A 25,030-nucleotide genomic window follows, 5' to 3' on the forward strand; every position below is an offset into this window, starting at 1 on the left:
ACTGTGACGTAAAGTGAAACTGAACAAGGAAATGATATAAATCTCCGGGAGATTATGTTCCCCAATCAGAAAAAACCGAAGGCGGAATTTCCGCTTCGGGAGAAAGCTGGGTTGGGTGTTGTGGATATTGTTGGTCTCTGGTATTCTGTGGGAGTGATTGTTTATTGTCACTTTTTTTTTTCGTTTTTTGCATTCAGTTTAATATAAATTAGAAATATGCCTGGGATTGATAAACTACCGATAGAGGAGACATTGGAAGATAGTCCGCAGGTAATGGGAATTCAAGTTATTTTATATGTATACAAAAAAAGACTTTTAGTACGGTCAAAGATTGCAAAATACAGTTTTCCTTTCCAATATCTGAAAAATTCTGATCACATATATTAAGAATCTTGGCTTGCTACAGCTGTTACTACAAAATTGCTTTTCCAGTACAGTCAAACCGGAGTTTGACAAGCACCATAATTGAGATTAGCATCGCATTTTTATATACTGTAGAAATAATACAATAATAGCATGTTAGCTATTTGTGTTTATATGCGCATTTATACATTATGTGTACGTTTGACACAGCTGCCTCTTTGTATAAATACGTATTAAAATTCGGATTTTCAGAAATGGTCTCTTGCAGCGCCGTTTTCTGCTAATGACAAGAATGTGATCGCAAATTATTCTCTTGGCTCGTTTACCCTACTAAATCACTTTTTTATGAAGAGTGAAAAGCGTCATTTCTCGACTGTGTTCTTTCTCTTACTAGATAACGTTTGATTAGCCATTAAAAGGTAATGGTTTGTGATTTAAAAAAAAATATGTGCATAAACACGAAGGGACGAAAAAGCTTCATTGAGTCATTGAGTGAGTCATCCATCCTTATTTCAAGATTCCCTGACAGAACAGAAATGCAACAATCCAGAAAAATACGTGTTAACTGACAGGATTTTTTTTAAATCAGCCTATTGAGGTAGTATTCTAGCAGAATGCCAGATGTCATGGGGATAAGTTGTTTCCAAGTTATGACGTGACGTTGAAAATATTATGTTATCTTTCTTTAAAAAAAACTGGTGACAGTGAAAGACAATTGTATCGTGTTCGTTTCCTGAAGCGTTATTTTCGTTCCACTCCGGTGGCTGGCATTTGTGGGGCGTGTTCTTCACAAACCGGAGCTTTAAATCACAGATTTACCCCCAACTATCGTGTCACAGCAACGTGTCAAGAACTGAAGCGACTTCATTTGGAAAACCGTGCGACTTTGAACGACAGGAAGCGATATAGCCTCCTCGATTAAATCATTCTTTGAACCTTAGTCCTCTTGAGAGACCTATATCCCCGTCTGTTTATACTGCCAGAGCTCTACAACCACCCTTTTTTCTTTTAAAACAGCAAATATAATATGAAAGCAGTTATTGATCATGCATTCTATACAGTTAAGTACAGACTCGGTTGGCTTGAGTATATTAGGTTTGTAACCAAAGGTTCTTCCTCAACTGCCACACCTTAAATATATTGTTATGACGGTTTTAAAGCTCTGTGTGAATTCGCCACATTCAGTCTAATACAGGAGATGAGCATGAAGCAGCAGTCTTACTCTTAAGAAATGGCTGTACTTAATTTCCCATCTAGCTGTTACTAGTGGTTGGTTGAAGCTGACTGGATATTATTCACCTGTCCCTGAGGAAGAGTGTGGCCTTTGTCACAAACAAAACTGGAGCCTCAAAGCAGCTCACGGAACACCACAAATTTACTGAAGTATACTGTATGTTCCTTTTCCTAAGCAAGATATCTTTCTTCTTGTTCCACGAACTACCATTTCACAGCAGCTAAACCCATACGGAATTTCATAACCTGCAGTCTCTTATATAAGCCAAACTCTGAGGCAGGTGTTTCGTTACAGTTTCTGCAGGAGTCTGTAAAACTGAGAACGAGCCAAACTGCTCTACAGTGCCAGTCTTATTTGCTTGCATGGCATGAATCATGAGCTATCGCTTTTCCCCTCTGCTGGTTTCACGATTGCTCTGGCAAGCTGGAATATTGCTGGTTCTGTTTGCAGGCCTGAAAAGGTCATAGAAAAAAATTAAATGTCCTGTAAAAAACCATTGAAAGCTATTGTAAACATTTGTACTGTAACATTGTATACAGCTATAGAGTTGTATAGCAGGTTACTGTGTACTGACAGATCCAGTCCAACCTGTTGTACGCTGTTTTATAGGCCAGGGACAATGAAAATCCCTGAAAAAAAAAACCAACATTGAAGTGTCTTTAGGGAAAAAAGGATCTTAAGTGGAAGTGTAATCCTTAATGTTTAGTCTTTTTAAAAAATATAGAGCATTATCTAATAAAACGGAGTATTCGAAATAACCAATTAGCTTGCTTTTTCATTTTAATTTTGTAACGCTGTTTGATTTTTTTTTTATTCTGCTTCAGTGAGTTCAGTCCCGCACTATTTTAGTTTTTAACACGAAAAGGCAGAATTAAGAGAGTTTATTGTCTGACCATATCAAGGTGTCAGGGTGACATTTGTTGAAAGTGACGTCACGCTCTTGTAGGACAGATTCCGCACAGTTCCGTCTGTACAAGTCCACGGCCACGCGCTGCGTGACGTGACGCAGCCGCAGCTGCGCAAAATCTCTACACGCAGGTTTCAGAAGCAGCTACGACGAGCTCACGAAAGAGATGAGACGAAGATTTAATAATTTGACCGTGATTTTCATCTGAATTCACACTCGGATAACATAACCCCTTTCCTTGTGTTGCCTTTTGCCTCTCTGCTATATACATACTGTATATTAATAATATTGATTCAGTGGAACACTTGGAAGATGTTCAGGAATTCTCTTGTTTTTTTTGTGTTTCTCTGAATAGTTGTGAAGCTTCTGCTTTTTTCTTGACACAGGCCTTCACTTATCCTTTTCAATGTCAGGCGTTGCGTGTGAATAATTACGTTTTGCTGCAAAATACTGTACAAGCACAACTTCAAGGCCAATTCCAAATACAACGATATTTTAGCATGCCACAGAGAAAATCTAGCCTGGAATCTGTGTTTAATTTTTAGTCGTCTCCTTCAGCTGCCCATAAAGCCTTAATTATACCACAACAGGTTAAGGTGGTATTTATTTACTTTTATGGGCCTCAGTTAAAATACTGTAACTCTTGGTTCATGATTGAACCCTGGCTCTGGTTGGCGAGTCTGCCTTCGCGCTGCCCTGTTCTCTACACACCTCCTCACTGTGGCTGTGAGCATCACTGGGGATGCTCTATTTTCTATTACAGTGCGCAGATTATCATGGTAGTCATAACTGTCGGACGTATAGCTGAAATATTAAACATAAAATGAATACAATTAGTGTGGTGTATCTAGAGACAAGTCTTCTGTTTTGGATTCCTGCAGCTTTCCAAGGCCATATCAGTGTGACCTCAGTTGGTGGGCTCACCTCTTCCTTTGTGGCTGAAGCAGTTTACTATGGTCTGTAATGAGCTCACTCTGTAGGACGTTTTGTACAGTAGGTCCAACACAGCCTCCTTGGATTCACTTAAAACTTTAAATTTTATTATTTCCACGGAGACCTGCTCTTACCCACTGGCACCTTTTTTTTTTTGCGGCATACTTCATGCAGACGTCTCGAGCGGTCAGCAGTTTTACAGTAGGTCTCGGCTCGGTGGGGAGCGCCCCTGTTGCTGTTTGTCCTGCGTTGCCAGGGGCAGAGGGGAGCACAGCCAGGCTCTGGGCCACAGGCCTCAACCTCGGCAGCCAAGCTCCTCAACTACTGCAAAGGCCTTTTGTCTCTTCCCTGCTCTTTCGGTCTGGGTAACGGCCGCTACCTATTAATTATCTAAGTCATCGAGAAAATCACGTAAATCAATAATATCCCTTCATTTGCGTTTTCCTATTTCTTTATGCCCTCTTGGCGCAAGTTCTCCCTTCCTTGCATATCACCAGTTTCTTCTCCTGAGTGAGACCAGTTATCTCTTCCTACTGTTTCCTTTAACCCTTTCTGGCCTGAATTTTGGTTTTTGTTTAAAAGTAAGGAGCGTTCACATAATGTGGGAATGCTCCCTTTGATAGAAAAATAACTCAGTTGTCATCATGCACGCTGGGATAGGGTCTAGCTCCCTCATGACCCTGTATTGGACAAGGCGGTTAGAAGATGGATAGATGGATAATTTTCATGTTGTCCAAGATTTACAGACAGTAGGATGTAAAAGTTCCAACAACTCTCGCTGCACCTATGTTAATAGGTCATCCATTGATTTTTTTTATTTTTATACAAAGTGGGCAAACATCTTGCAAACACTATTTATATTTATATCTACATTTATAGATCCAAATTGTATTTATTTTATTTATACTAGATGCATACAATTTTTAGTTCTATGCCTTATTCAAGGATGATGAGTGACACACATTCACAGCCTAATGAGTCGGCTACATTGACTCCGAAAGTTCAGTAAAAAAAATGTGTTGTAAATCCCCCTCCACCCATTTTTATTTTAATTCACACAAAAGAAGACTTCTCTGAGCATACAGATTGCATGTGGCTGAGATTCAGTTTTTTTTAGTGGCACACTGTTCACGTCAGGCTCTTTGGGAGATGAACTCTGGCCAATGTCCGCTTTGATTTTGCAGTCTGAAGTCATTGCTCCCTGCAGATCTTCCCCTTCCTCCTTGCAGTATTGCAACAACGAGATTTGTACTTTCTTCAGTGTTTGGCTGCTGAAGGGACAGTCATGTCCAGGTCATGTCGGAGTGTGTATCTGGTCGTTTCAGAAACAGCAAGTGCCTTTAGCCTTTGAAATGCACATAAATGTAATGCCTAATGAAGGTGAAACATTTATTAATCATTTAAAACTGCCATTTGTGATCTGAAGTATGGGAACTGCTGAGAACATATGGGATCATTTCTAACAAGCAAGTAAATGTATTTAGTATCACACTGAGAAGTTGTTTTTTCTCAGTTCACCAGCACTGAGATGATACGTTAAATTTAGCCTTTTGCACACTAATGGTGGTTCCTTTTTAAAATCCTTCCCCATTCCACAGGAACTTTGCCCTGGTATTAGTAGTAATGGGAAGAACATGTCCTTTTTTCTGTTGCTTATTTTCTTATTTGATATCCTCTTTTACTGTATTGAAAACCTGGAATTGTTTCACAGAATATTAAGACCACCTAGCACAGGAAGGAAAACAGAAAGCAGTCTCAACTCTGTGAGTGTAAGCACTTTGCCCCAGCTTGCAAATGCGTACCTGAATTACACCATTGCTGTGTTTCCATCTATTGCTTAAGCAGTAGGGATAACAATGTTCGTCTTGGATTCTTAGTGCATTTAACTAGTGCATTTCTTGAACTGGGGAGGGGTATTAGTGTTGCACAGAATCTGGTTGTGCTTTGTTCAATCAGTTCCCTTCAGAGCATTGTACCAAAGGGATCCTACCTGCAGTGGTGTCTCCCAGTCTGCCAGGAAATATTTAAATGGGATAGGGAGTCAGAACGCCCAAGAGCACCTGATGCACAGAACAAATGCATTAAAATGGCCGGGGTCTTGGGTTCCATTCCTGGGGTGCTATCTGTTTATTCTGTGTTTTCCCCATGTGCATGTGGGTTTCTCTGGGTGCTCTGGTTTTCAACCACAGTCCAGAAAAAGAATTAGTTGGCTCTGGGAATATTGGCCCTGGTGTGAGTGTGAGAGAGTGTGAGAGAGTGTGAGAGAGTGTGAGAGAGTGTGAGAGAGTGTGAGAGAGTGTGAGAGAGTGTGAGAGAGTGTGAGAGAGTGTGAGAGAGTGTGAGAGAGAGTGTGAGAGAGAGTGTGAGTGTGAGAGAGAGTGTGAGTGTGAGTGTGAGAGAGAGTGTGAGAGAGTTGTTTGGATAGAGGGGCAGTAGGCATCTTGCAGGCAACTGTAGTCCAGAAGCTTCCGTCCAGGAGCTGTGCCCATTCCCTGCTGCTTACTGCTCTTGTTTTTCCCCGACACAGACCCGCTCCTTGCTGGGGGTGTTTGAGGAGGATGTAGAAGCCATCTCCAGCTACTCCCACCAGCTGTTCCAAGCCATGCAGAGGATCTATGATGCCCAGGTGAGACAAACCAGCCACACAGCTGAGTTCAGCCAGAAGCTTGGTAGCAGTTGTACCGCAACTACAATATTGGTTGAAATGCCAGCCATGAGCACTTGGAACACGAGTGGCAATAGTAACAGTTGCAAATGCACATCTACAGTTGAATAGAAGCACATTACTTCCAGCTCAGGTCAGCTTGCAAAAACATAGTTTTGGCAGGCAAGTGAGTTTATGGCTGTAGTGCTGAAACAGTGTGTGATACCATATGAGTGTTATTGGCTGTTTCATGTGTGTTATAAACAGTGTGAGGATAACAGGGTGAATTATATCCCTCGTTATCTCATTTTAAGGCTTGAATGCCACATTACCCACAACGGTACAAAGCGGTAGGCATTTAGTCCACAGTTTAGAGTTCTGCCGCTGAGCAGGCAGACACAAACACAGGGAAATCACCTCGACAGCACACAGAGCGCCAGCTCTCACTTTCTAAAATGATGGGCTGCAGTGGATTTGACTGCAGCCTCTGCAACATCATTATTATTTTTGCTGTAACCTGCTGTTACCGAAGGTTTTTGCTGTGGAGTTCATTTCAGGACTCTGAGAAATTACCCAGTTCTCACTGCTGCTTCTGACTTCCTGATGAAAACCGTTCTGTTGACGCAGAGCCCCAAATACATACAGTGAATTCCTGAATTTTTAGTAGTTGGATAACAATAACCTTACAGATATCAGAAACAGTATTTTAGTATACCCACTTCCTCACTCGCTGCAAATTGCTGTTATTAGCAAAGGTGTTTAATTCCTTAGTCAAGCACTTTTGATGTTGCTTCCCAGCCACACCAGACACCAATGCTGCTGTCGTGCAGGTGGGGCATCGCCTACTCCAACAGGAATAGCTGCATTGTTAGAGAGCCTGTGAAAGTATGTTTGTTTTGAATGAACTCTGATTCTTTGGCACGAAACAGCAGGTGGTGACTATGTGTCAGCTGAGAAGGCACTCTGATCAGTCCCTACAATGAGTGAGTCCACAGTTGCAGCTAACTTCCATACAGTGTATTTATAACTGCACTCTAGGATTCCTGCAGTGATTCTACAGCCATCTGGTGTGAACAGCATCCTTTTTTTTGGAGCAGATCATTGCAGCAGTGCCAGAAATATTCAGTTCAGTTAGGTAGAAGTGAGATCAACACAAAGTCACACAACGCAGTCTTCTCTTCTAAGATTTGCATAACAAATACCACATGACAGTACAAAGTACATGTGGTGTAATCAACATCTGTTTGTTGGTACTGCTTCCTTGTCTGTTTGTACCTGTGCTGTGAGTGACTACTAGACAGCTCCCATCACCTGTTGTCTCATCATTAGTAATGAGTGCTGGCTCAGTTCTAAAAAGGGCATTATTGCTGTGCTGACCTACACAGCAGATATGTGATATGATAATCCCCTTTTAATTTATCATTGTATTCAGTGTCTGTTGAATCTCTTTTCGTAGAGAGACCCAGAGGTTATAGGTGGGGCAAGAACCAGACTTTAGCACTAATTAAGGTAAAATGATAGGGTTACCACCCCTGCTTGTGAAAGACATGCAGTGGAAAGCCTAATGCTCTACACCTAAAACTCATAAAAGGCACCTTCTGCGCCTTGGGTACTACTGTGCTGTTTCAGGCCCAGGAGCGATTGTGTCCCCTCCAAATCCAGTAAGACCAGTGCTTCGAGATATGTAATTTTCCTTAGATGTCTCTATACTCAAGTACTGACCAGGCCCAGTTACTTAGCTTCTTAGAATCTAGTGTACTCAGACTACTGCAGCAATGGCACATAGTACCCAACAGTCTAGTTTACGTTTTCTGTCTTGCAGAATGAGCTGAGCGCTGCCACTCACCTCACTTCCAAGCTCCTGAAGGAATATGAGAAACAGGTACGGCCAGTTCTCAGGATCTGGAGCATCCATATCTTTTTGAAATCCTTCTTTTACAGTTAAATTGTATGCAAAATTATTCATACCTGTAAATTTGTCTTTCCATCTGAGAGAATAACTTACTTGCAAAGAACAGTGTTTATAGGAATAGGTAAAGGTTTATTCCTGCTAAAAAAGAGAAAAGAGATGTCTTGGCACGCCTGAAAAAGGCTCCACACCCAAAACGTCTCTTTTCATTCATGGAATAAACCTTTACCTGTTCCTTTGCAGTCTACACATGCTGACGCAGCTCCCTACTCAAAACATGTTTATGGTATTATTATAATATCATACAGTATTATGAAGAGGCCAACTAAACCTAAATAAAAAATATACAAAAATTCAGATTTACAGCATACATATTAAATGTCATGGCAGATGTAAGGCCTTTTTTAACTGTTCGGGTTCGAATAGCTGCTTATGAATAATGGTGCGGTCAATGAAAATGTCACTGTGTGTATTATTACACACACACAGCTTGTTCGTTTTGAGCCACACATGCATTTAAAGTACTGTATGTGCATTATAGTAAATATAGACAAATAATACACACATACGGAGCTCTCTCCTGTTTGTGATCATGCATAATATCTGGTATAATAATAGTGTTTGCATTTTTATGCCAGTTTTCATCACATACGATTTTTAAGTGCTTTATCTATATCCACCTCCTGCACTGCTGGAACTGCAGCCCCCCACCTGTGTGAAACAGTGGACTAATGAGAAATTGCTTTGCTGAGTGATTTAAGGTGGTGGGGTTTCGGGAGGCCAGATTGTGCAGCCCAAAGTGAATTTTAGACACCTTTCAAACAGTGGGATGTCTTAACGTCTCATCCGAAGGTCTGCACCTTCTGCAAACCAGGGTTCCTGGTCTCGGTACTGGAGCACTGGTTAGGAGACTCTGGCCCAGGTGGAAGGGAGCTCTGCCTACTGGGACACCAGTGGACAGGACTGTGTCTCATGTACTAATGGTCTCACTGCGTTCCGGCAGCGGTTTCCCCTGGGTGGCGATGACGAGGTGATGAGCTCCACTCTGCAGCAGTTTGCCAAAGTCATTGATGAAGTGAGTCTTGTCCTGCGTCGTTCCTCCAGAGGGCTGGTTTATTTGTGCCAAGACTTTACGGAAGAGGCAGGGGGCCAGATTGTTTTGAACGATTACCACTGTGGTAAACGATAGATCTTTTATTTTGGTAAGAAAACGACACCACCAAGCCATAAAGTATCAAATAAGCCTATCCTAATGGAAGAGTTTGCAAAGGCCATTCAAATGGATCTGTCTTAAGCATCTTAGTTTTTGTAACATTAGGAAATTGTTTTTGTGAAGTTTCCGTACTCCAAGCATAGACAAAAATACTTTGTGTAGGTGGTGTAAATTACGTCATACTGCAGGCTGTATGAAGGTTTTCAGCCAGTAAATAGTTGACAAGGCCTTACTGCAGTAGAAGCACGTTGAGTAATTATAGCAGCACAATATTTAGAATGAAATATGTGTTGCGTTAGACGAAAGTTCATTAACGTCAGTAAGATTGAAGTGAGCTTGAGGCTGAGAGCATTGATCCTTACAAGTGGCCTTGATTGAGTATCTGACCTTAATTCAAAGGGGCTTTATTGGCTTGACTAATCATGTCAGAACTAGTGTTTTGTCTAATCAGTGGATACAGCATTTACTGACACACACAGTACACATACGCAGTGTAAAAGAATTAAGGTCTGAATGGTGAGGGTTACATAGGTGATAAATCTTTCCCTTGACTTCATTTATCTCATCCTGATATATTCTTGACGGATCCCAGTCAGTCCACTTCAACAACTTGATGATTTTCATCACATTCGTTCTGTAAAAACCTGCCTTCTATTTGCAGTATATAAAATGTGCTACTATATTCAGTTACTCAGTTCAGGACAATCTTCAAGTCCTGGGCATCTTGCCTGGGCAGAAATGTGCTTTTGTAGCATGCTGACACACAATTGTACGCTGTAATCTGTCTGAGGTCTTACCTCATTGTATAATTTTAGTTTAACTTCCCTTAACTTGGAACTTTTTCTACAACATATCCATACCAGTTTGTTGGCCTGCATGTGATTATGATGTCTCGCACTCATGGAGTTCGCCCCTCTTTAACTACAGCTCAGCTCCTGTCATGCAGTCCTCTCCACACAGCTCGCAGACGCCATGATGTTTCCCATCACACAGTTCAAAGAGAGGGATTTAAAGGGTAAGTTGACTCAGTGTGTCAGTCTCCTTTTTGGAATTTACTGTGAACATCATGGTAAAGAGCAACATGGTGAGAATGTGGTGAACAAATTATAGTAGAGAAAAATAACATGGAATAAACATGCTACAACATGGTGAAACTATATATCTACTGTGGCTGTCATAAGGAAAACCTATGTCATGAAGAACATACAGTACATTCTGTTCCTTTAGTCTTTCTTTAAAGTAAAGCTTGCTTAGCACTATGAACAAAAGATGAGATAATCAATGCAAAGCTACCTCTAGCTCTGCTATACCAATTATGAAACACATTCTCTTCGGTGGTTAGTACACATTCCTTATTATGTCATGATTGCAGTCTTGTGTAATAGTTTCACTCGGGCTGTGTTGAAAATGGCATGCTATTACAGTATATGAACTGAAGAAGAACAGTTAATGGCTTTTGTTCTCCAGCTCAGTCTTGCTATCAAAAATAAACACCTGCTAGGAAAAATGCTGGTCTCGGTGCTGGGGAATGATAGTGCTAGTGAAAGGGATGAAAGGAACAGAGTGATTTTTAAAAAAGCAGAAAATGGGTAAAAGTCAATGTGTGGTTATTTAATTGCTTCAGTGATCAATAACCCTGATCAGCCAATTAACCTTAAGACCATCTTTCCAGTTGCTAATTCACTTATGTTGCCTCTGCAGAAATCCTCACTCTTAAAGAAGTGTTCCAGATTGCCAGCACTGGTGAGTGCTAATGACTGACTCTTCTTGTTAGGGTCCTGTTCATTTTGTTTTGTGTTGTGTTTGTGTCTTTATCCCAGCTGCTTGGGCCTCACTATAAGGGCAAATAAGCCCAAATAACTGAGCACTCATTCAGTTAGAAGTATCGATTAAATTAAATCTATAAATTCTGTTCCTTGGCAGTGCAAAGTAGAGGAAATTGTGCTTAGATTCAAAGCTGCCTTGTGCATTTGTGACCTTTTTAGAAATGTAGGCCTTTATGTCGACTTCAGTTCACTTTTGAACCCCATACTGTTACTATAACTACAGTTTCTTGGCTCTGGTCAAGTAACATTGATGAGCAATACGCAAAGTGTGAAGAGTTTGTTCCGAATAATTCAGGCGCTTCAGGCAAAACCTGTTGCTGTTTTTTTACTTTCAGACCACGATGTGGCCATCAACAGATACAGCCGCCTCTCCAAGAGGAGGGACAACGAAAAGGTTTGCAGGACCTTTTTAGAGAGAACTAATGTCGTTTTGCACTGATCTTCAGAACAACTCGTGTTTTCTGTGTCCTTCAATGTAAATGTGTGAAATTGTCATCTAAAGATTGTGTGTATAAATCACACATCTTGCTGTTTCACTCTTTTTACTTCAGGCTGGTTAAAGCAAACAGAGATTACAGGCAGCATGACTTTCATCGTCCTTGCAGAAGTTAGGCATACTGAACCATTCACTAAACCATTCGGTATACTCTTTGAGAGTAACCAACCTTGAGTGAATAAATCACTGTAACTTTAAATCTGTGATGATGAAATTTTCACATCACGAAAGAAATAAATGTCTATAGAGTGACTAGCAATGACCGTCTATCAGAGCTCTCTCAATGAGAAATATCTGTCATACTGCAGAGGTGTGTTATATGTGGGGACTATTGTGCTGTCACCACTAGACATAGACATTGGATATATCAGACATCATGTGCCTACTGTAACCAGTATCCTCGCTCCTGTGGCTCAGGTAAAGAATGAGGTAATGGAGGATGTGTACACGTCCAGGAAGAAGCAGCACCAGACCATGATGCACTATTTCGGCACCATCAACACTCTGCAGTACAAGAAGAAAATCGCTCTCCTGGAGCCTCTGTTGGGATACATGCAGGCACAGGTTTGCTATTCCTTCCGAGAAATCTTTGGATCATACTGGGGTATAACCCCTATACCCACAAGAGTGTGTATGGCCTTACTTAAGCAGAGCCTGAGTTAGAAGTAGCTCCAAGTACAAAAAAAGCAGACCCAACCTCAGCAGTATCTTATGCCTTGGTGTATATCACAGATGATCATAATGCTAATCCAGAAGGCAGATATTAATACCACAAGTACAGAAACATTGTGGAAAAACAGAAATACTATATTATACTTGTATCTGGGGGTGCTTTATTTAATTATGACACACTGCTGTTTAATAACCTATATTCAGAAATGTCTTTCATGGAAACCATGTCAAGTGAGCGCACAATATAGAGCCAGATGTGAACCATTCCAAGAGGACTGAATTCATTTTTGAATGTAGGAGATGGTAGCGAATCCTGCAGATATGGAGCTGCAGCTCCCCTCCCCTGTTTTCAACATATTGAAGGATTTGCAGAAGGACGTGTTTAGAAATCAATTGGAGATGGTTATGCTATGATGCTGCTCCTCAGCGAAAAAGCCTTCAAGTCAACAGCAGTGTTTTGACAGACGTCAAATAAAAAATTGAACAAAAAGGTGTAGTTCACAGTGTCACATGGCAATCAAAAGAGAACACCATTCTGCTGACAATAGATTTTGAAGGAACATTTATATTTTAACTCTTACAGAAGTGGCAGTCTATTGCCATACATCATTGTATCTCAGGAACACTACTCATTTTTCTTTTATGATTTGCCAGTTCCTGTTTTAAATCTAGGCACACATTTGTCTTTCATAGTGGAGGTGTTGGTTTGTAATTCTGCAGAGTCCTAATCACCATGGGCTACCCAGACAAGCCCAGAAAGGACTGCCCTTTCTGTTTTACACAATGTGTGTTGCTGTTCTTCCCAGACGGTGTCAGCCTGTCTGAGCAGATATTGTGAAGAGTTCCTTATCCCGTGTCTCTCTTCCTCCAGATTAGTTTCTTCAAGTTGGGCTCTGAAAACCTCTCACAGCAGTGGGAAGAGTTCTTGTCGAACATTGGAACCAGTGTGCAGAAGTAAGCATCCCCTCTCTCTCTGGGCTGTGGCAACAGGAGCATCTTCTCATTCTGACTAGAACAAGAGTTTCCAACTCTGATCACAAACATGTTGTGACTGTAACAGGAGTTTACAAGTTGAAAATAACATTCACTGTCCACTCAGGTTTAACATAAAAGTATTGCACCATCATTTTATACAGCCCCTGTCATGACAGGTTAATTGCCTAAGAGAATAACCAGTGCAATAATGAAGTTCAAAGATTGAAACTCCTGGTGGAAAATCTCAAGAACGGAATGAGAAAATAATGTAAGCTTTGAGGGTCACACAGTGATTCCCTTCTTGAAGTTCTTCTGCTTCCTTGTAAAGTAATCAGTCTGCTGTTCCTTTTCAAGAATGACAGGAGCAGAGGTTGAGAGGGTGGTGTCACAACAACAGCCTCATGTGTATCCTTCAAGAGCAGTCTAACTCAGATAACATGGAATGACCCCTCCTCCTTAGAACACAAGTCTAGAGGTTCAGGTCCATCTACCTTTAGAAGGCCTGGGTGGTTTTAGGCAGGTGATCCTGTCATTACTGCAGAGCTGCAGTCTGGTAGGCTTGCTAGGTCTCTAACTCACCAGACGTTTGATAAGAGGCTTTAATATTTGCAGCAGAGGTTTAGTTGGTCTAAGTTAATCATTCCACACAGATCATAAGTGTGGAATTTTAAGTGTCCTTCAAAACCTGCCAGATTGTGGCCATTAGAAACCAGAGTTGCAGCCAGACTGAGGCCTTGTAAGTTGAAAGTGACTTCTTGCCTGTGTGTGGGGGGGGGTTCAGTGTGCGCAGGGAAATGGACACAGAGGTGGATGTGATGCAGCAGACCATCCAGGACCTGGAGGAGGCCAGTGACTTGCTGTACATGCCCGATCCTGACCCCGCCAAGATCCCCATCAACAGGAACCTTACCCGCAAGGCCGGGTACCTCAACATGCGCAAGTAAGAGCTGGCTCCCAGCTCGCTTTCTGACACAGGACGAAGTGACAACAATAAGTGGATCTTCAGCCCTTCCAGGCTTCAGAGACCCAGACAGGACCTGATCTCTGTTCCCCAGTCCCCATAGAAAATCAAATACCTTCTTGTTTTACAGCTGTTTAGATGAACTACAGCCCAATGGGTTTCCACTTCACTGGGCTCATACTTATTTTGGGATGTTTGGCTGCTGTGTAATTAATATAATAAATAAGCTGAGGCTTAACCTGAGGCTGAAGAAACCAAAGAGGAACATAGTTCAAGTAGGTAGCTGCGTCGGCATGAGTAGACTGCAAAGGAACAAGTAAAGGTTTATTCCATGCTGAAAAGAGAAGAAAAGCACAAAGTTTCAGGTGTGGAGCCTTCTTCAGATCTCACCTGAAGAAGGCTCCACAGCCAAAACGTTGTGTTTCTTTTCTTCCCTTTTCAAAGAGGAAGATACGTGTGCTTTTCATTTCTCGGCATTACTGAGGTCCGCTCGGTCGCACTTTTTGTAGCTTCACGTCTGTAGAAGTTAAAGGTGTTTGCAGGGGGGGTTGTACAGCTCTGCCCGTCGGCTTACCTGGCTCCCCTGTGCGTCTCTCCGTGTGCGTCAGCAAGACGAGCCTGGTGTCGTCCTCCTGGGACCGGCTGTACTTCTTCACGCAGGGAGGGAACCTGATGAGCCAGGCGCGGGGGGACGTGGCGGGGGGCCTGGTGATGGACATCGACAACTGCTCCGTCATGGCGGTGGACTGCGAGGACCGCCGCTACTGCTTTCAGATCACGGCCTTCGACGGGAAGAAGTGAGGAGCGCGGCCCTCGGCCTGCTCGGCAGCCTGGCCCTGGGCCAACCGGGCCGTGGGAAACATGTCGGTCTGAAACAGCCACAACAGGGCCAGTTTTCCCTTTTGGGTGCTGCTAGTGTTATTTGTGTGGAAAGGACAGAGTAACCTCCATAGAAAATAACTTTGAAGGACTTCAGGCAGTAGACATAAGGTCTGTGTCCTGTTCTCCGTTTTTTTCTGACTTTCTGGTTGTGTGATTCAAGTGAATGGTTTGTAACTCCCCCTGTTAATTTTGAGGGAAACAAAAAGTCTACGTAGTAACAGAGGATAACATTTAGCGTTGACGCATCATAATAGCCGTTCCCTTTTTGTCTGTCTCTGAAACTCAATTAAAGGACAATTAACTGTCATTATTCGCAATCGAGCTGTAAGTAGCTAATCTGGAGGTGGGTATGGGATGGATTGAATCAGAGATCATGATAGATGAGATCATATTTTATGACTTGCAAACAGTTTTAGGGTCTATAAAAGTTACATTGATCTGAAGTCATTCCCACTCACCAGACTTTATGTGCCCTGTGTGTAATTCCTTGTTTCACAGGCACTTTGTCGTTATGTGCTGCCCTAGTAATAAGTGTGCTGTGACTGCTGCCGTGCTGCACTGGAGACTTGCTGAGGCGAGACATTCTGTAAGATTCCTTGTTTTAACTGAAGAGGGGGGAGGTGCTGACCCTTCTTTCTGTGTGTTGCAGAGTGGTGATTTTGCAGGCAGAAAGCAGGAAGGACTGCGAAGAGGTAAGGGAGAGGAGAGTTTTCCACTCTTGTCCTCCACGTAGAGGGAGTCTCCAACGCGTCTTTCCGTGCGCTAGGATAAGGGGGCAGGAGCCGTTGCTATGGGAACATGAAGAGGGTGCCACCTCCCTCCAGTTTTAATTCAGTGACTCTTTTATGATGCGTGTTTGACTCGTATTGACACGAGTCAAACGAGCACACAACCAGATAATGTTGTGTTTAATGTTCTTATGGCAGGAATGATAAAGGCCTAGTGATGAGTGTTTGTCATGAATTCAGAGACCAGTGCACAGCTCTCTTGCAGAGCCAGTCTCTTTAACTTTCCAGTTATCTGGGAATAGAGACTGGTTATTTCCAGTTTTCTACTGTCTCTAATGTGATTCATATGAAAGAACTCAAGCGATGTTTTAGTTTGAGTTATGTACAGCAAAATAAAGTTTAATAATCTCAGTGGATCAATGCACTTTGAATTTGTTTGTACTTCTGTCTCAGCCAGATGACTTTCCTGAATTCTTTTGCTGATTTAAAAAAAAAAAACATTAAGCAATGTTTAATTAAAAAAACATAATTTATAAGCAAATGCTTACCCTTTTTTTGTGAATAGATGGCTCAGGTGGTTAAAGTATCCTGTGCAACACATCTAGGTCCGTTTTGGTTTTGTGAAACAAATACATATTGAACAGACTCTGTTTTTTTGGTAGCAGATCTGTAAACTGACCTAAACACTTTTGTAGAACTACAGTACTGCCTGATGACTGTACTAGACCTACGACAGTTTAGTAGTGGCTCAATACGTAACACAAAACTGTCAGTAGTTTAATTCAATTTATTAATGTACATTTAGTTTTTCAAAAAGTAATATGCCCACAGCATATGTTAAGTTCTGTTTCTCTGGAGCGAATATTTTTGTTTGATGTGAAAAATAAGGACAAATGACTAAGCTGAAGAACCCAAGGACAAGCATGTAAAGACATACAGTATAGAAAAGCAGCAGTTGATGATATAAAAAATGTCTTGCTGTGTCTTTGGTTGCACAGCAACCAAACGAGTCTCTTTTGAATATAGATACATTGATATGGAAATAAGAGGAAAATGGTTTAATTTTTAGTGTTCTTTTACATTATATAACGTACACATGGATTAGCCTACATAAATATGCAAAGTACTCCAGGGATATTTTTTTTCTACATTAACCATGACATTCTGTATTTGATTGCTTAATTTTAAATAAAGTTAAACTTAGTTATAAGTTACAGGTGTATGAAAAGTGCCTTCTTAAACTGGTTTTGAAAGCAAGGCTTCCATCTGCCTTATTTAATTAAGTTTCATTAAAAGCTTTACTACTAACTACTAATGGCTGTTTTCATTCCACTCTTGTCCCACAGTGGATAGCGACGATTAACAACGTCTCGAAACGGATTTACCTCAGCGAAAACCCAGAGGCAAGTTTGCAGGGCTATGGTTTTAGTGTGTTTTTTTTAAGCTTGTTTTGTCATTTTGCTTTAGACTTTTCACGAAGCCTCCATTTTGCTGCTTTAATTCAGGAACTGGACACTTCATCCTGCGTGTTTTCCCAACACAGACACAAAACATTTAAATATTTTTGGACCTTGTAAATGCAGTGTTTCATATAATCCATAAACACATTTTTTTCTGATGTCCATGCTGGTGTACTGCACATATTTCACAGTGAAGTCTCCTCGAAAGCTCCGCCACATGTGTCTTAGTTCTAGCATGAAGTATGTGAGTTATTGGGGCTCAGTACAGGGACGACTGCGCCGGACTGATTGTGAGGTTTTCTCTGCTCTGACAGGAGACCGCTGCCCGAGTGAACCAATCAGCGCTGGACGCTGTGACGCCCTCGCCCTCCTTCCAGCAGAGACACGAGAGCCTGAGGCCTGCCTCGTGAGTCCTCACCCTCTGACTTGATAGACAAGGCCTTTCACACCGTGGCCAAAACACAGCAGGCTAGCACTGACTCGACACATTTCTAGCTTGAGGCCTGACGCATTTCTGTGACTTATACCACCCCATATGCAGTATGTATGATGTATTTTGTGTTAAACAAAATATCCCTGAGCACAGGTTATTTTGTATGTAAATACACATGAGTAACTTACTGTTGAATTTTCAGAGTGGGACATCTAATGTAACGGTGTCCCCCAACTGACAGATACTTTGAACTTGGGATTCAGCCTCAGTCAGGGTTTCCTAAAGGTTAAGGAAAGGGGGCGGGGGTTGAGGACTGAGCGATGTGTGGATTGCAGGACCTAACCCCTCGGTTTTCAAGCAGGCACGGTCGTCACAAGGCCTCTCGGACAAGCAGCGCCAGCTCCGTGGGCTCAGAGTCTCCCGCTGTGTCAGTGCTGTCCCTGGATTCGCTGGTGGCCCCGGACACGCCCATCCAGTTTGACATCATTTCCCCCGTCAGCGAGGAGTACGCTGGGCAGGCCAAGAGCTCGGGACAGGCTGGCAGGTCGGGGCTCCCAACTCCAAAATGCAGGGTGTTGGGTCAATTCATTCACTCCTTGTACTGGTAATTTATATTACCAGCCTTCGGTGACTTTTGATGGATGTAAGACTGCATATACATAGCAGAGAAGAATAACTACAATGCTAACTTCTGTATTTTTCCCTATTTGAGTGCAGTCAGCATAATTCAGCACTCAGTAACGTTAAATATCACACCAGTATATTTACCAGTAAATCTAATGCAAAAATAGAAAGTCTTACCTTGTACATGGTGTCCCATAATATTGCTCCTGTTGTCCTGTTTTAAGATTACACACAGGGACATATATGTAGATGGATGAATTCTCTAATGCAATGCGTTTTTGAATAATATTTTGCATATTTTATTTTTTGTACCCTTTCCTGCAAGAAGGACGAACCCATTTGGGGAGTCAGGAGACACCCCGAAAGGGGAAAGTGAAGGTGAGACTCTACCCATCCAGTAAGTGTTGACTGCTGGGAGTGTAGCTAGATCTAAGAGAGGCGTGCTCAGCGAATGCTTGGCTTGTCATGGCAGATGACATGAAGAGAAACATAAAGGCACAGAGCAGGCTGAGATACGTGCATTTCCTGGTATTTTTTCTCTTCTGTCTTTGACTCTGTGAGTGTGACCGGGCTTGTCTTTGCCGGTTTCAGACTCAATCCTCCACCAGCTCTACATTGTGCGCTTCCTGGGCTCCATGGAAGTGAAGTCCACAGAGAGTCCCGACGTGATTTATGAGACCATGCGGCAGATCCTGGCCTCCCGCGCCATTCACAACATCTTCCGCATGACGGAGTCCCACCTGCTGGTCACCTGTGACTGCCTGAAGTGAGTGCCCTCTCTGGTGCTCTGTTGAATTGGTGAAAAGTTTAGCTAGGTCTTCCTACAGACAGCTCCAGGGGTTTTGTTTTTTCATGAAGAAAAGACATCTTTCCACACACGTCTTGCTGTTAATGTTTTCAGTGAAGAAGTCATCATTCAAACCATGTGGGAGAGCCACAATTTTGGTTGAAAATGATCTGCCCTTTTCTTCAAATTATATTTCAATTGAGTTCATTCATCAGGCAACTGCACTTAAATAACTTCACTACATGACTTGTTATGCATTTGATTTCAGTCATTATTTGTAATATCCCTTTATTCTTGTTAGCTGTGTTATTGTGTCATCTAAATAATTGTGTTGTCCTTTTATTCTGCCTTGCTAACCAAACGGTTTGACATTTTCTGCACTGACTACATGTAAGAGAATGGGCTAAAAATGAATGACACATACCGGTGCTTAATGCAGCACCTGAGAGCTTCATGCTGTCATTCAATGGCAATGTGTTTTCTTCACTTATGTCCAAGCAGTTTGCTTTAGTGCAGAATCTAGCACAGGTGAATCCTGTGTGTACTATCTGATTGCAAGATCACACTACAAATCTCTGGGTTTATTTGCTAGAAAGATTTGCAAGAAATACCACTTTTCTTTGCCATTGGTCCATATGGAAATTCCAGTGACTCTCCCTTCATCTTGTTCAGATCATGTCTCACGTTATTCTGTGTTTTTGATCCGCAGGCTTATTGATCCTCAGACTCAAGTGACACGTCTGAGGGTAAGTTTTGACATCACTCGTGTAGATGACGTTTTATTGAAATGTCAGACCTTTTAAATAACAATGTATTCGGCATCGTTGCATAATAGGATTCAACAGTCTCTCTGTTCAAACCACTAATGTGAAAGTTGTTTCTCATACTGAAATCAAGTGGTCTTAAATGCCTTTTTTGTGCGTGATTTTGAATGAGGTTTTCGTAGTAAATTGACATTGGACTGTTGGACTCCAGTCAAGAAAGAAGTAAAATCACATTGTCTGGTACCTTGTGTATTTGTCCGATTGATGTTAGGGAGCTGTTATAGCACTGAGTCTGTCTTCTGTGTAGTAAAGGCTTTGTACCATCATTGACACTCAGAGAGCCACTGTGACATGAACTGCCATTAACTGAGCTGCTCTGTCTGTGCCCAGTTCCCTCTGCCCAGCGTGGTGCTGTGCGCCACCCATCAGGAGAACAAGCGCCTCTTCGGCTTCGTGTTGCAGACGGCAGGGGGGCAGCGAGACGGGCGGCCGGTCTCCGTCTGCTACGTCTTCGAGTCCAACAACGAGGGAGAGAAGGTGCTTGCCCTGCTTTGCGGCTCTTTTGTGACGTCCCTAGAGTCCTGCTAGAAACGGAATGAAAAAGTTAACTCGGCCTGCATCCTTTAAAGACCTAAACGCAGAGAAGGAGACGTATCCCACTGTGGGCGGCGTCCTGAATTCATTTGTTTGCAGTATCGAGTGGGTGCTTAACCCACAGTGTGTGCAGACAGGGTTCTGAGGTCCAGAGACAAGGACCTGTCTGAGTCATTGCTCTTTTCATCACGACAGAATTCTAATTCTTGCTGTGTTGCTTTTTCAGCCACCTCTCCGGAGCTACACGTACGCTACAAATACATATTATCACAACCTCAGAGCACGCTCTTTGTCCATGTTCATTTTCTCACAGCCTCTATAAGATAAATAAGATTTCAGGTGTTGAAATGGTTTAAAAAAGAGCCACTTATTACTCTTCTCCTTAAGAAAACTGTTTCAAATCTTAATATCTCTTAACTCTTACTTGTTCAACCCCTCATTTGTCTCGTTAAAAAATGAAGGTCAAATTTAGTTTCTCTTTCTTAATATCAAAAAGAGACTCTTAAGTCCTGTGTTTTGAAAGTCGGTCCATCACTGTCTTACTACTGCCATTGACAACCACTTGATCAAGGGGCTCGTACTGTATATTTATCCAGCCTGTGTTGTTTTTTTTTAAAAAACAGCTTTTAGTCTAGACATGGGGGATGGAACAGATATTAAACCCTTGGTTTTGTTATTTACAGATCTGTGACAGTGTGGGGCTGGCCAAACAGATTGCCTTCCACTCAGAGATGGTAAGAAGACACATATTCAGACTGACTGAAGGTGCTTGGCTGTGTGAATAAGAAAACAGGATTGGAGTGCAACTCTAGAACAGTTATACTTGTAAAACTTGGGCTGTGCTGGTCCAGCTCATAAAATAGAAACAGTATTATTTCTTTTACAAGATCTTTCGTTCTTGAGGATCTCAAAGTGTTTTTTACCGATACTGGGTCTCGTTTGTTCACCCCTAAAGTCCCAGGCCCGAGCAGCCTCGATTTTAAAACTGTCAGGCCATGAAAATAACCCCTGCTGCCACACATTGTCCCCCTACTTGGTGTCATACTGTGTTGTAGGTGGAAACCGATATACATCAGGGTTAGGGACCATAAATCGTGATGCATCATGAAACAATGTATATAGAGGAAAGTCTCCCCATAAAAATATATATATTGAGGTACATGACTGTATGAGTGTAGACTTTCCTAATGACTTAAAGAGGAAGGCTTTTCCCATAAGAATTAATGGAACAGAGTTGGGTTTGGGATTATACGTTAGATGGAGTGTGTTTTTGACTTACAGTACAGTACAGAAAGTCCCATTAGAAGTCCAAGTTACATTCCTAAATAATGCACTTTACACCGAACTGAGGAGAAAACGCAAAATAAATAATGTCATTAGCTTGAGATGTGCTCTTAACATACAGTTCAGACTGGCTGGATCAGAGACGTACTGCATGGTGGTAAGAAATCGGCTTTGATAATTCATAGTATTATGTGCACCAGCTTTTTTTACCAGTGGAATTTTTTAGTGTTAAATTGTGCTCTTTGCAATATGTTTTTTTAATTTCCAAAACAAAATAATGCATACACCACCTATGTTGCTGGCATTTGGTGCCTTAAAAAATGATGTAAGTGCAGGACTTTTTTACGTTAAGCTTCTCAGTTCATCAAAGACGTACAGTAGGTGTGAAATAATGTAAAGCCATGTGACATATAACAGGGTCCGCTTGTACCAGTTTGTAATTTCCTGTCCTAGTAGATGGGTGCCATCTTCCACTTTCCCATCCAAGAATTAACAAAGCCCAGCCTTGCCCAGTTAAGAGGCTGAATCAGAGGACACATGTGTTTTTTTAAAAAGCAGTATATTTAAGAAGGAAAACGGGGAAAAATGTATTTCTGGCAGAGTTGGTGTGTTTTCACAATATGCTGCCGAACCGTGGTAGAATCTGCTTTTTGAAAAATTCTTCAGGTATGTGGTCACGTAAGCGCACTGGCGATCTTGCATTGTTATCTGCAGAGGTCAGGCTTAAGGTGGTGTAGCTGCAGATACAGTATGTGTCACTGAAAGAGGTCTGTTCTTCACTCAAAGGAACAGAGGGCATCTCAGAAACAGAAGGAGCTGGAAAAGGCCAAGGAGAAGCAGCAAGAGGAGCTGAGCAAACAGAAACAGATTGAGAAGGTAAAAGGCTGCAGCCACAGCACCACACACTCTCCTATTGGCTTATTCATCAGTAATCGCTAATCCAATAATCTTCTGTAAATTGTGACTTGACCAGCATTTTAAAATGCCATTGTCCTTTTTCTAGTGCAGAATGGTGGTAAATGCTAAAGTGAATCTGGCTCTAAGTATCTGACACCTACAGTGCTGTTCTGTGATCCCCAGGACTTGGAGGAGCAAAGTCGCTTGATAGCTGCTTCCAGTCGGCCCAACCCAGCCAGTGGTGATGGACAGTTTGTAGTGCTTAGCAACAGCCAATCAGAAGACAGTGATGCAGGAGAGGATGGGCGAAAGAAGGGCGAATCAGAGGCCTGACGTCTTCTGTAATAATGCAAAGAGACTGCCTAGGAGTGTCTGTAGACAGAACCAGGCCTGAGCACGCAGACAGACTGCAGTGTTCCAGCTTGACTGCGTTGAACGCTTTTTATCATATTCCTGTTAACTTTCGGAGAGTGAGTGTGACATTTTCTATGCTGTAAAAAAAAAAGAAACTAACAGAAGTATCCCAATGAATGGTGAGCTCAATTTGGGAGCTCTCCGTGTGATGTTTTTCTTTATATAAATCCAATGTTTTATATCAGCTTCTTTACAGAGAAGATATATAATTGTAAACTTTTAGTGTAAGCATTTTTACTCTGTATAAAATAATGCAGTGCTGAAACCTCATCATACTAAGGAAAACAAATCATTTTTTGTAATTGCACGTGTTGAAACAATGACAATTATAAAGTACTCTAATGTATGAAATACTGTAGAATTAACTAATATGTCTTCTGTATGTCTGTTCCATTTAAACATAAGCGAATGCAATTTTATACAACTGCATGTGCTGCTGATTAGAATTGCCTGGAAGTACTGATCATTATCTTTGTTATTTAGCTAATCAAACACTTAACAGCTGTGACGTTGTTTACCATGAAAATGCTAAAACAGGTTGAAGAGTGACTGACTTTTTTGACTGGCTGTTTTTTGCTGCCTCTTCCATTGGTGTGACAACCTGAGTTCAGGGCATTTGCTAAGTTAAGTCTGGAGGTGATTCCTTTTCCTTTAGATGGCGGTTGGAATTGTCTGATCCTAGTGACTTTCTGCTCCGTGCAGATTCCATGCCAAACTGGATCATAATGCAATGGAGGCACCTGAAGTCACTACATGTTGCCGCTTTTTAGCAGCAGATGCAAGTTTTCACAGAGAACGCTTGCAGGAAGACTCGGAGAGCGGCAGATCAAGAATGTGTACTAGGTAGAGAAACGATAATAAGGATGACCTGTGGTTGGGTTCTGAAAATCTGTTTGATTTTTCAATGCTTTTTTTAGTGTTTGGTTTTTGGTTTTCATTTATACAAGAGCAAATGAAAACTAGGATAATCTTGAGACTTGTTCCGGTGGGGTTTTTTTAATCAGGACGTCAATTGGGTTTGATTTAACCAGTTGATACTGTCAGGGAAAAAACTCTGCTGAGATGCTTAGATGGAAGAAATCAGGCTGAAACCAGATGTGTCCAGCTTGGAACTCCTGAATGTCTGGGCAACATCAGCAGTTTGGGGTCACTTCATCCAAAAAGGCAGTAAAAACCGAAGCTTAAGGGAAGGATTAGTGTTGTGGTGTTTTCTGTTTTCCTCCATGTGTATGAGTCACAAAATAATAATGTATTTCTCAGCTGGCAAATGTGTTTTGTGTTCTTTTAACACAGGAGCAATGAACCAAGGTTCCTCTTTTGCAGCATTTCTCGACATTGATTTAGACCATGACCTTTCTTTATTAGAGGTGTGGGGTTCAATTTTACGGACTAGTTTTTGAAGAAGATAAAATAAAGTTTGGGAGACAAATTAAGTTTTATTGCCTGTGTGTGTAGATTTGTATGTACAGGTGCATTTTAGTCTTCAAAAAAGAATGGTGAATTGTACAAATGGTTAATGAACTGGACGTCAAATGTCATGGGAGCCCTTTTTTGTTGTGAGTTTCTAAAGGCAAAAGACATCCTTCATAATCTGGCATAGTGTTTCTTCCTGCACCTGTGAACAGAAATATAGAAATATTTTAAACAAAGGGGAATGTTGTTCATAACTCCTTCATTAAATCAAGTGTATAAAAGTTTTATTTTAATGTTCCGCCAGCCTGGGTAATTCTAATCATGTAATGGGATTTTTTGTCTTAAACATTATTAAAAAGAAGAGACTTTTAGGGGAAGTGTTCAAATCAGTGGTTATTGGTTGTTTCATTCCTGTTGTGCTCCCAATGGGTTGGTGTATACTGTGGTAATGGAACAGTGGGGTATTGTAATAAACGGTTGTACTTGTAAATTTGGGGCAGCTGCAATTTGTGTACTAATGTGTACTACATTTTGTCTGCTATTTACTGTAAATGTGTTATAAAGAAAGAAACTCCATAAGAACTTGAAAATGTGCATCTAAATACATGCGCAGAGAC

General features: G+C 41.6%; 1 protein-coding gene across 1 annotated transcript; it reads left to right on the forward strand.

Annotated features, from left to right (window-relative positions):
* Positions 1–78: 78 nt before the first annotated feature.
* On the forward strand, positions 79–24,903 carry appl1 (adaptor protein, phosphotyrosine interacting with PH domain and leucine zipper 1). Its single transcript, XM_088636610.1, has 22 exons — positions 79–270; positions 5,965–6,063; positions 7,904–7,963; positions 8,994–9,065; positions 10,131–10,218; positions 10,905–10,946; positions 11,365–11,423; positions 11,943–12,089; positions 13,069–13,151; positions 13,954–14,112; positions 14,742–14,930; positions 15,665–15,707; positions 17,090–17,146; positions 17,518–17,609; positions 17,998–18,180; positions 18,589–18,638; positions 18,852–19,026; positions 19,757–19,793; positions 20,202–20,348; positions 21,089–21,139; positions 22,476–22,565; positions 22,770–24,903. The coding sequence occupies exons 1-22, from the start codon at positions 217–219 to the stop codon at positions 22,917–22,919; spliced, it is 2,127 nt and encodes a 708-aa protein (XP_088492736.1). The 5' UTR covers positions 79–216; the 3' UTR covers positions 22,920–24,903.
* The last annotated feature ends 127 nt before the right edge of the window (positions 24,904–25,030 follow it).

The sequence above is a fragment of the Lepisosteus platostomus genome, chromosome 6, assembly GCF_059453375.1.
Source record: "Lepisosteus platostomus isolate fLepPlt1 chromosome 6, fLepPlt1.hap1, whole genome shotgun sequence".
NCBI classification, from domain to species: Eukaryota; Metazoa; Chordata; class Actinopteri; order Semionotiformes; family Lepisosteidae; genus Lepisosteus; species Lepisosteus platostomus.

What these genes read in the sequence shown, in the direction of transcription:
- appl1 (XM_088636610.1), top strand. Translation starts at nt 217, where the DNA reads ATGCCTGGGATTGATAAACTACCGATAGAGGAGACATTGGAAGATAGT. An exon ending in ATTGGAACCAGTGTGCAGAA is followed by an intron (nt 13,152 to 13,953) that starts GTAAGCATCCCC and finishes GGGGGGGTTCAG; the next exon opens with TGTGCGCAGGGAAATGGACA. An exon ending in GGGTACCTCAACATGCGCAA is followed by an intron (nt 14,113 to 14,741) that starts GTAAGAGCTGGC and finishes CGTGTGCGTCAG; the next exon opens with CAAGACGAGCCTGGTGTCGT.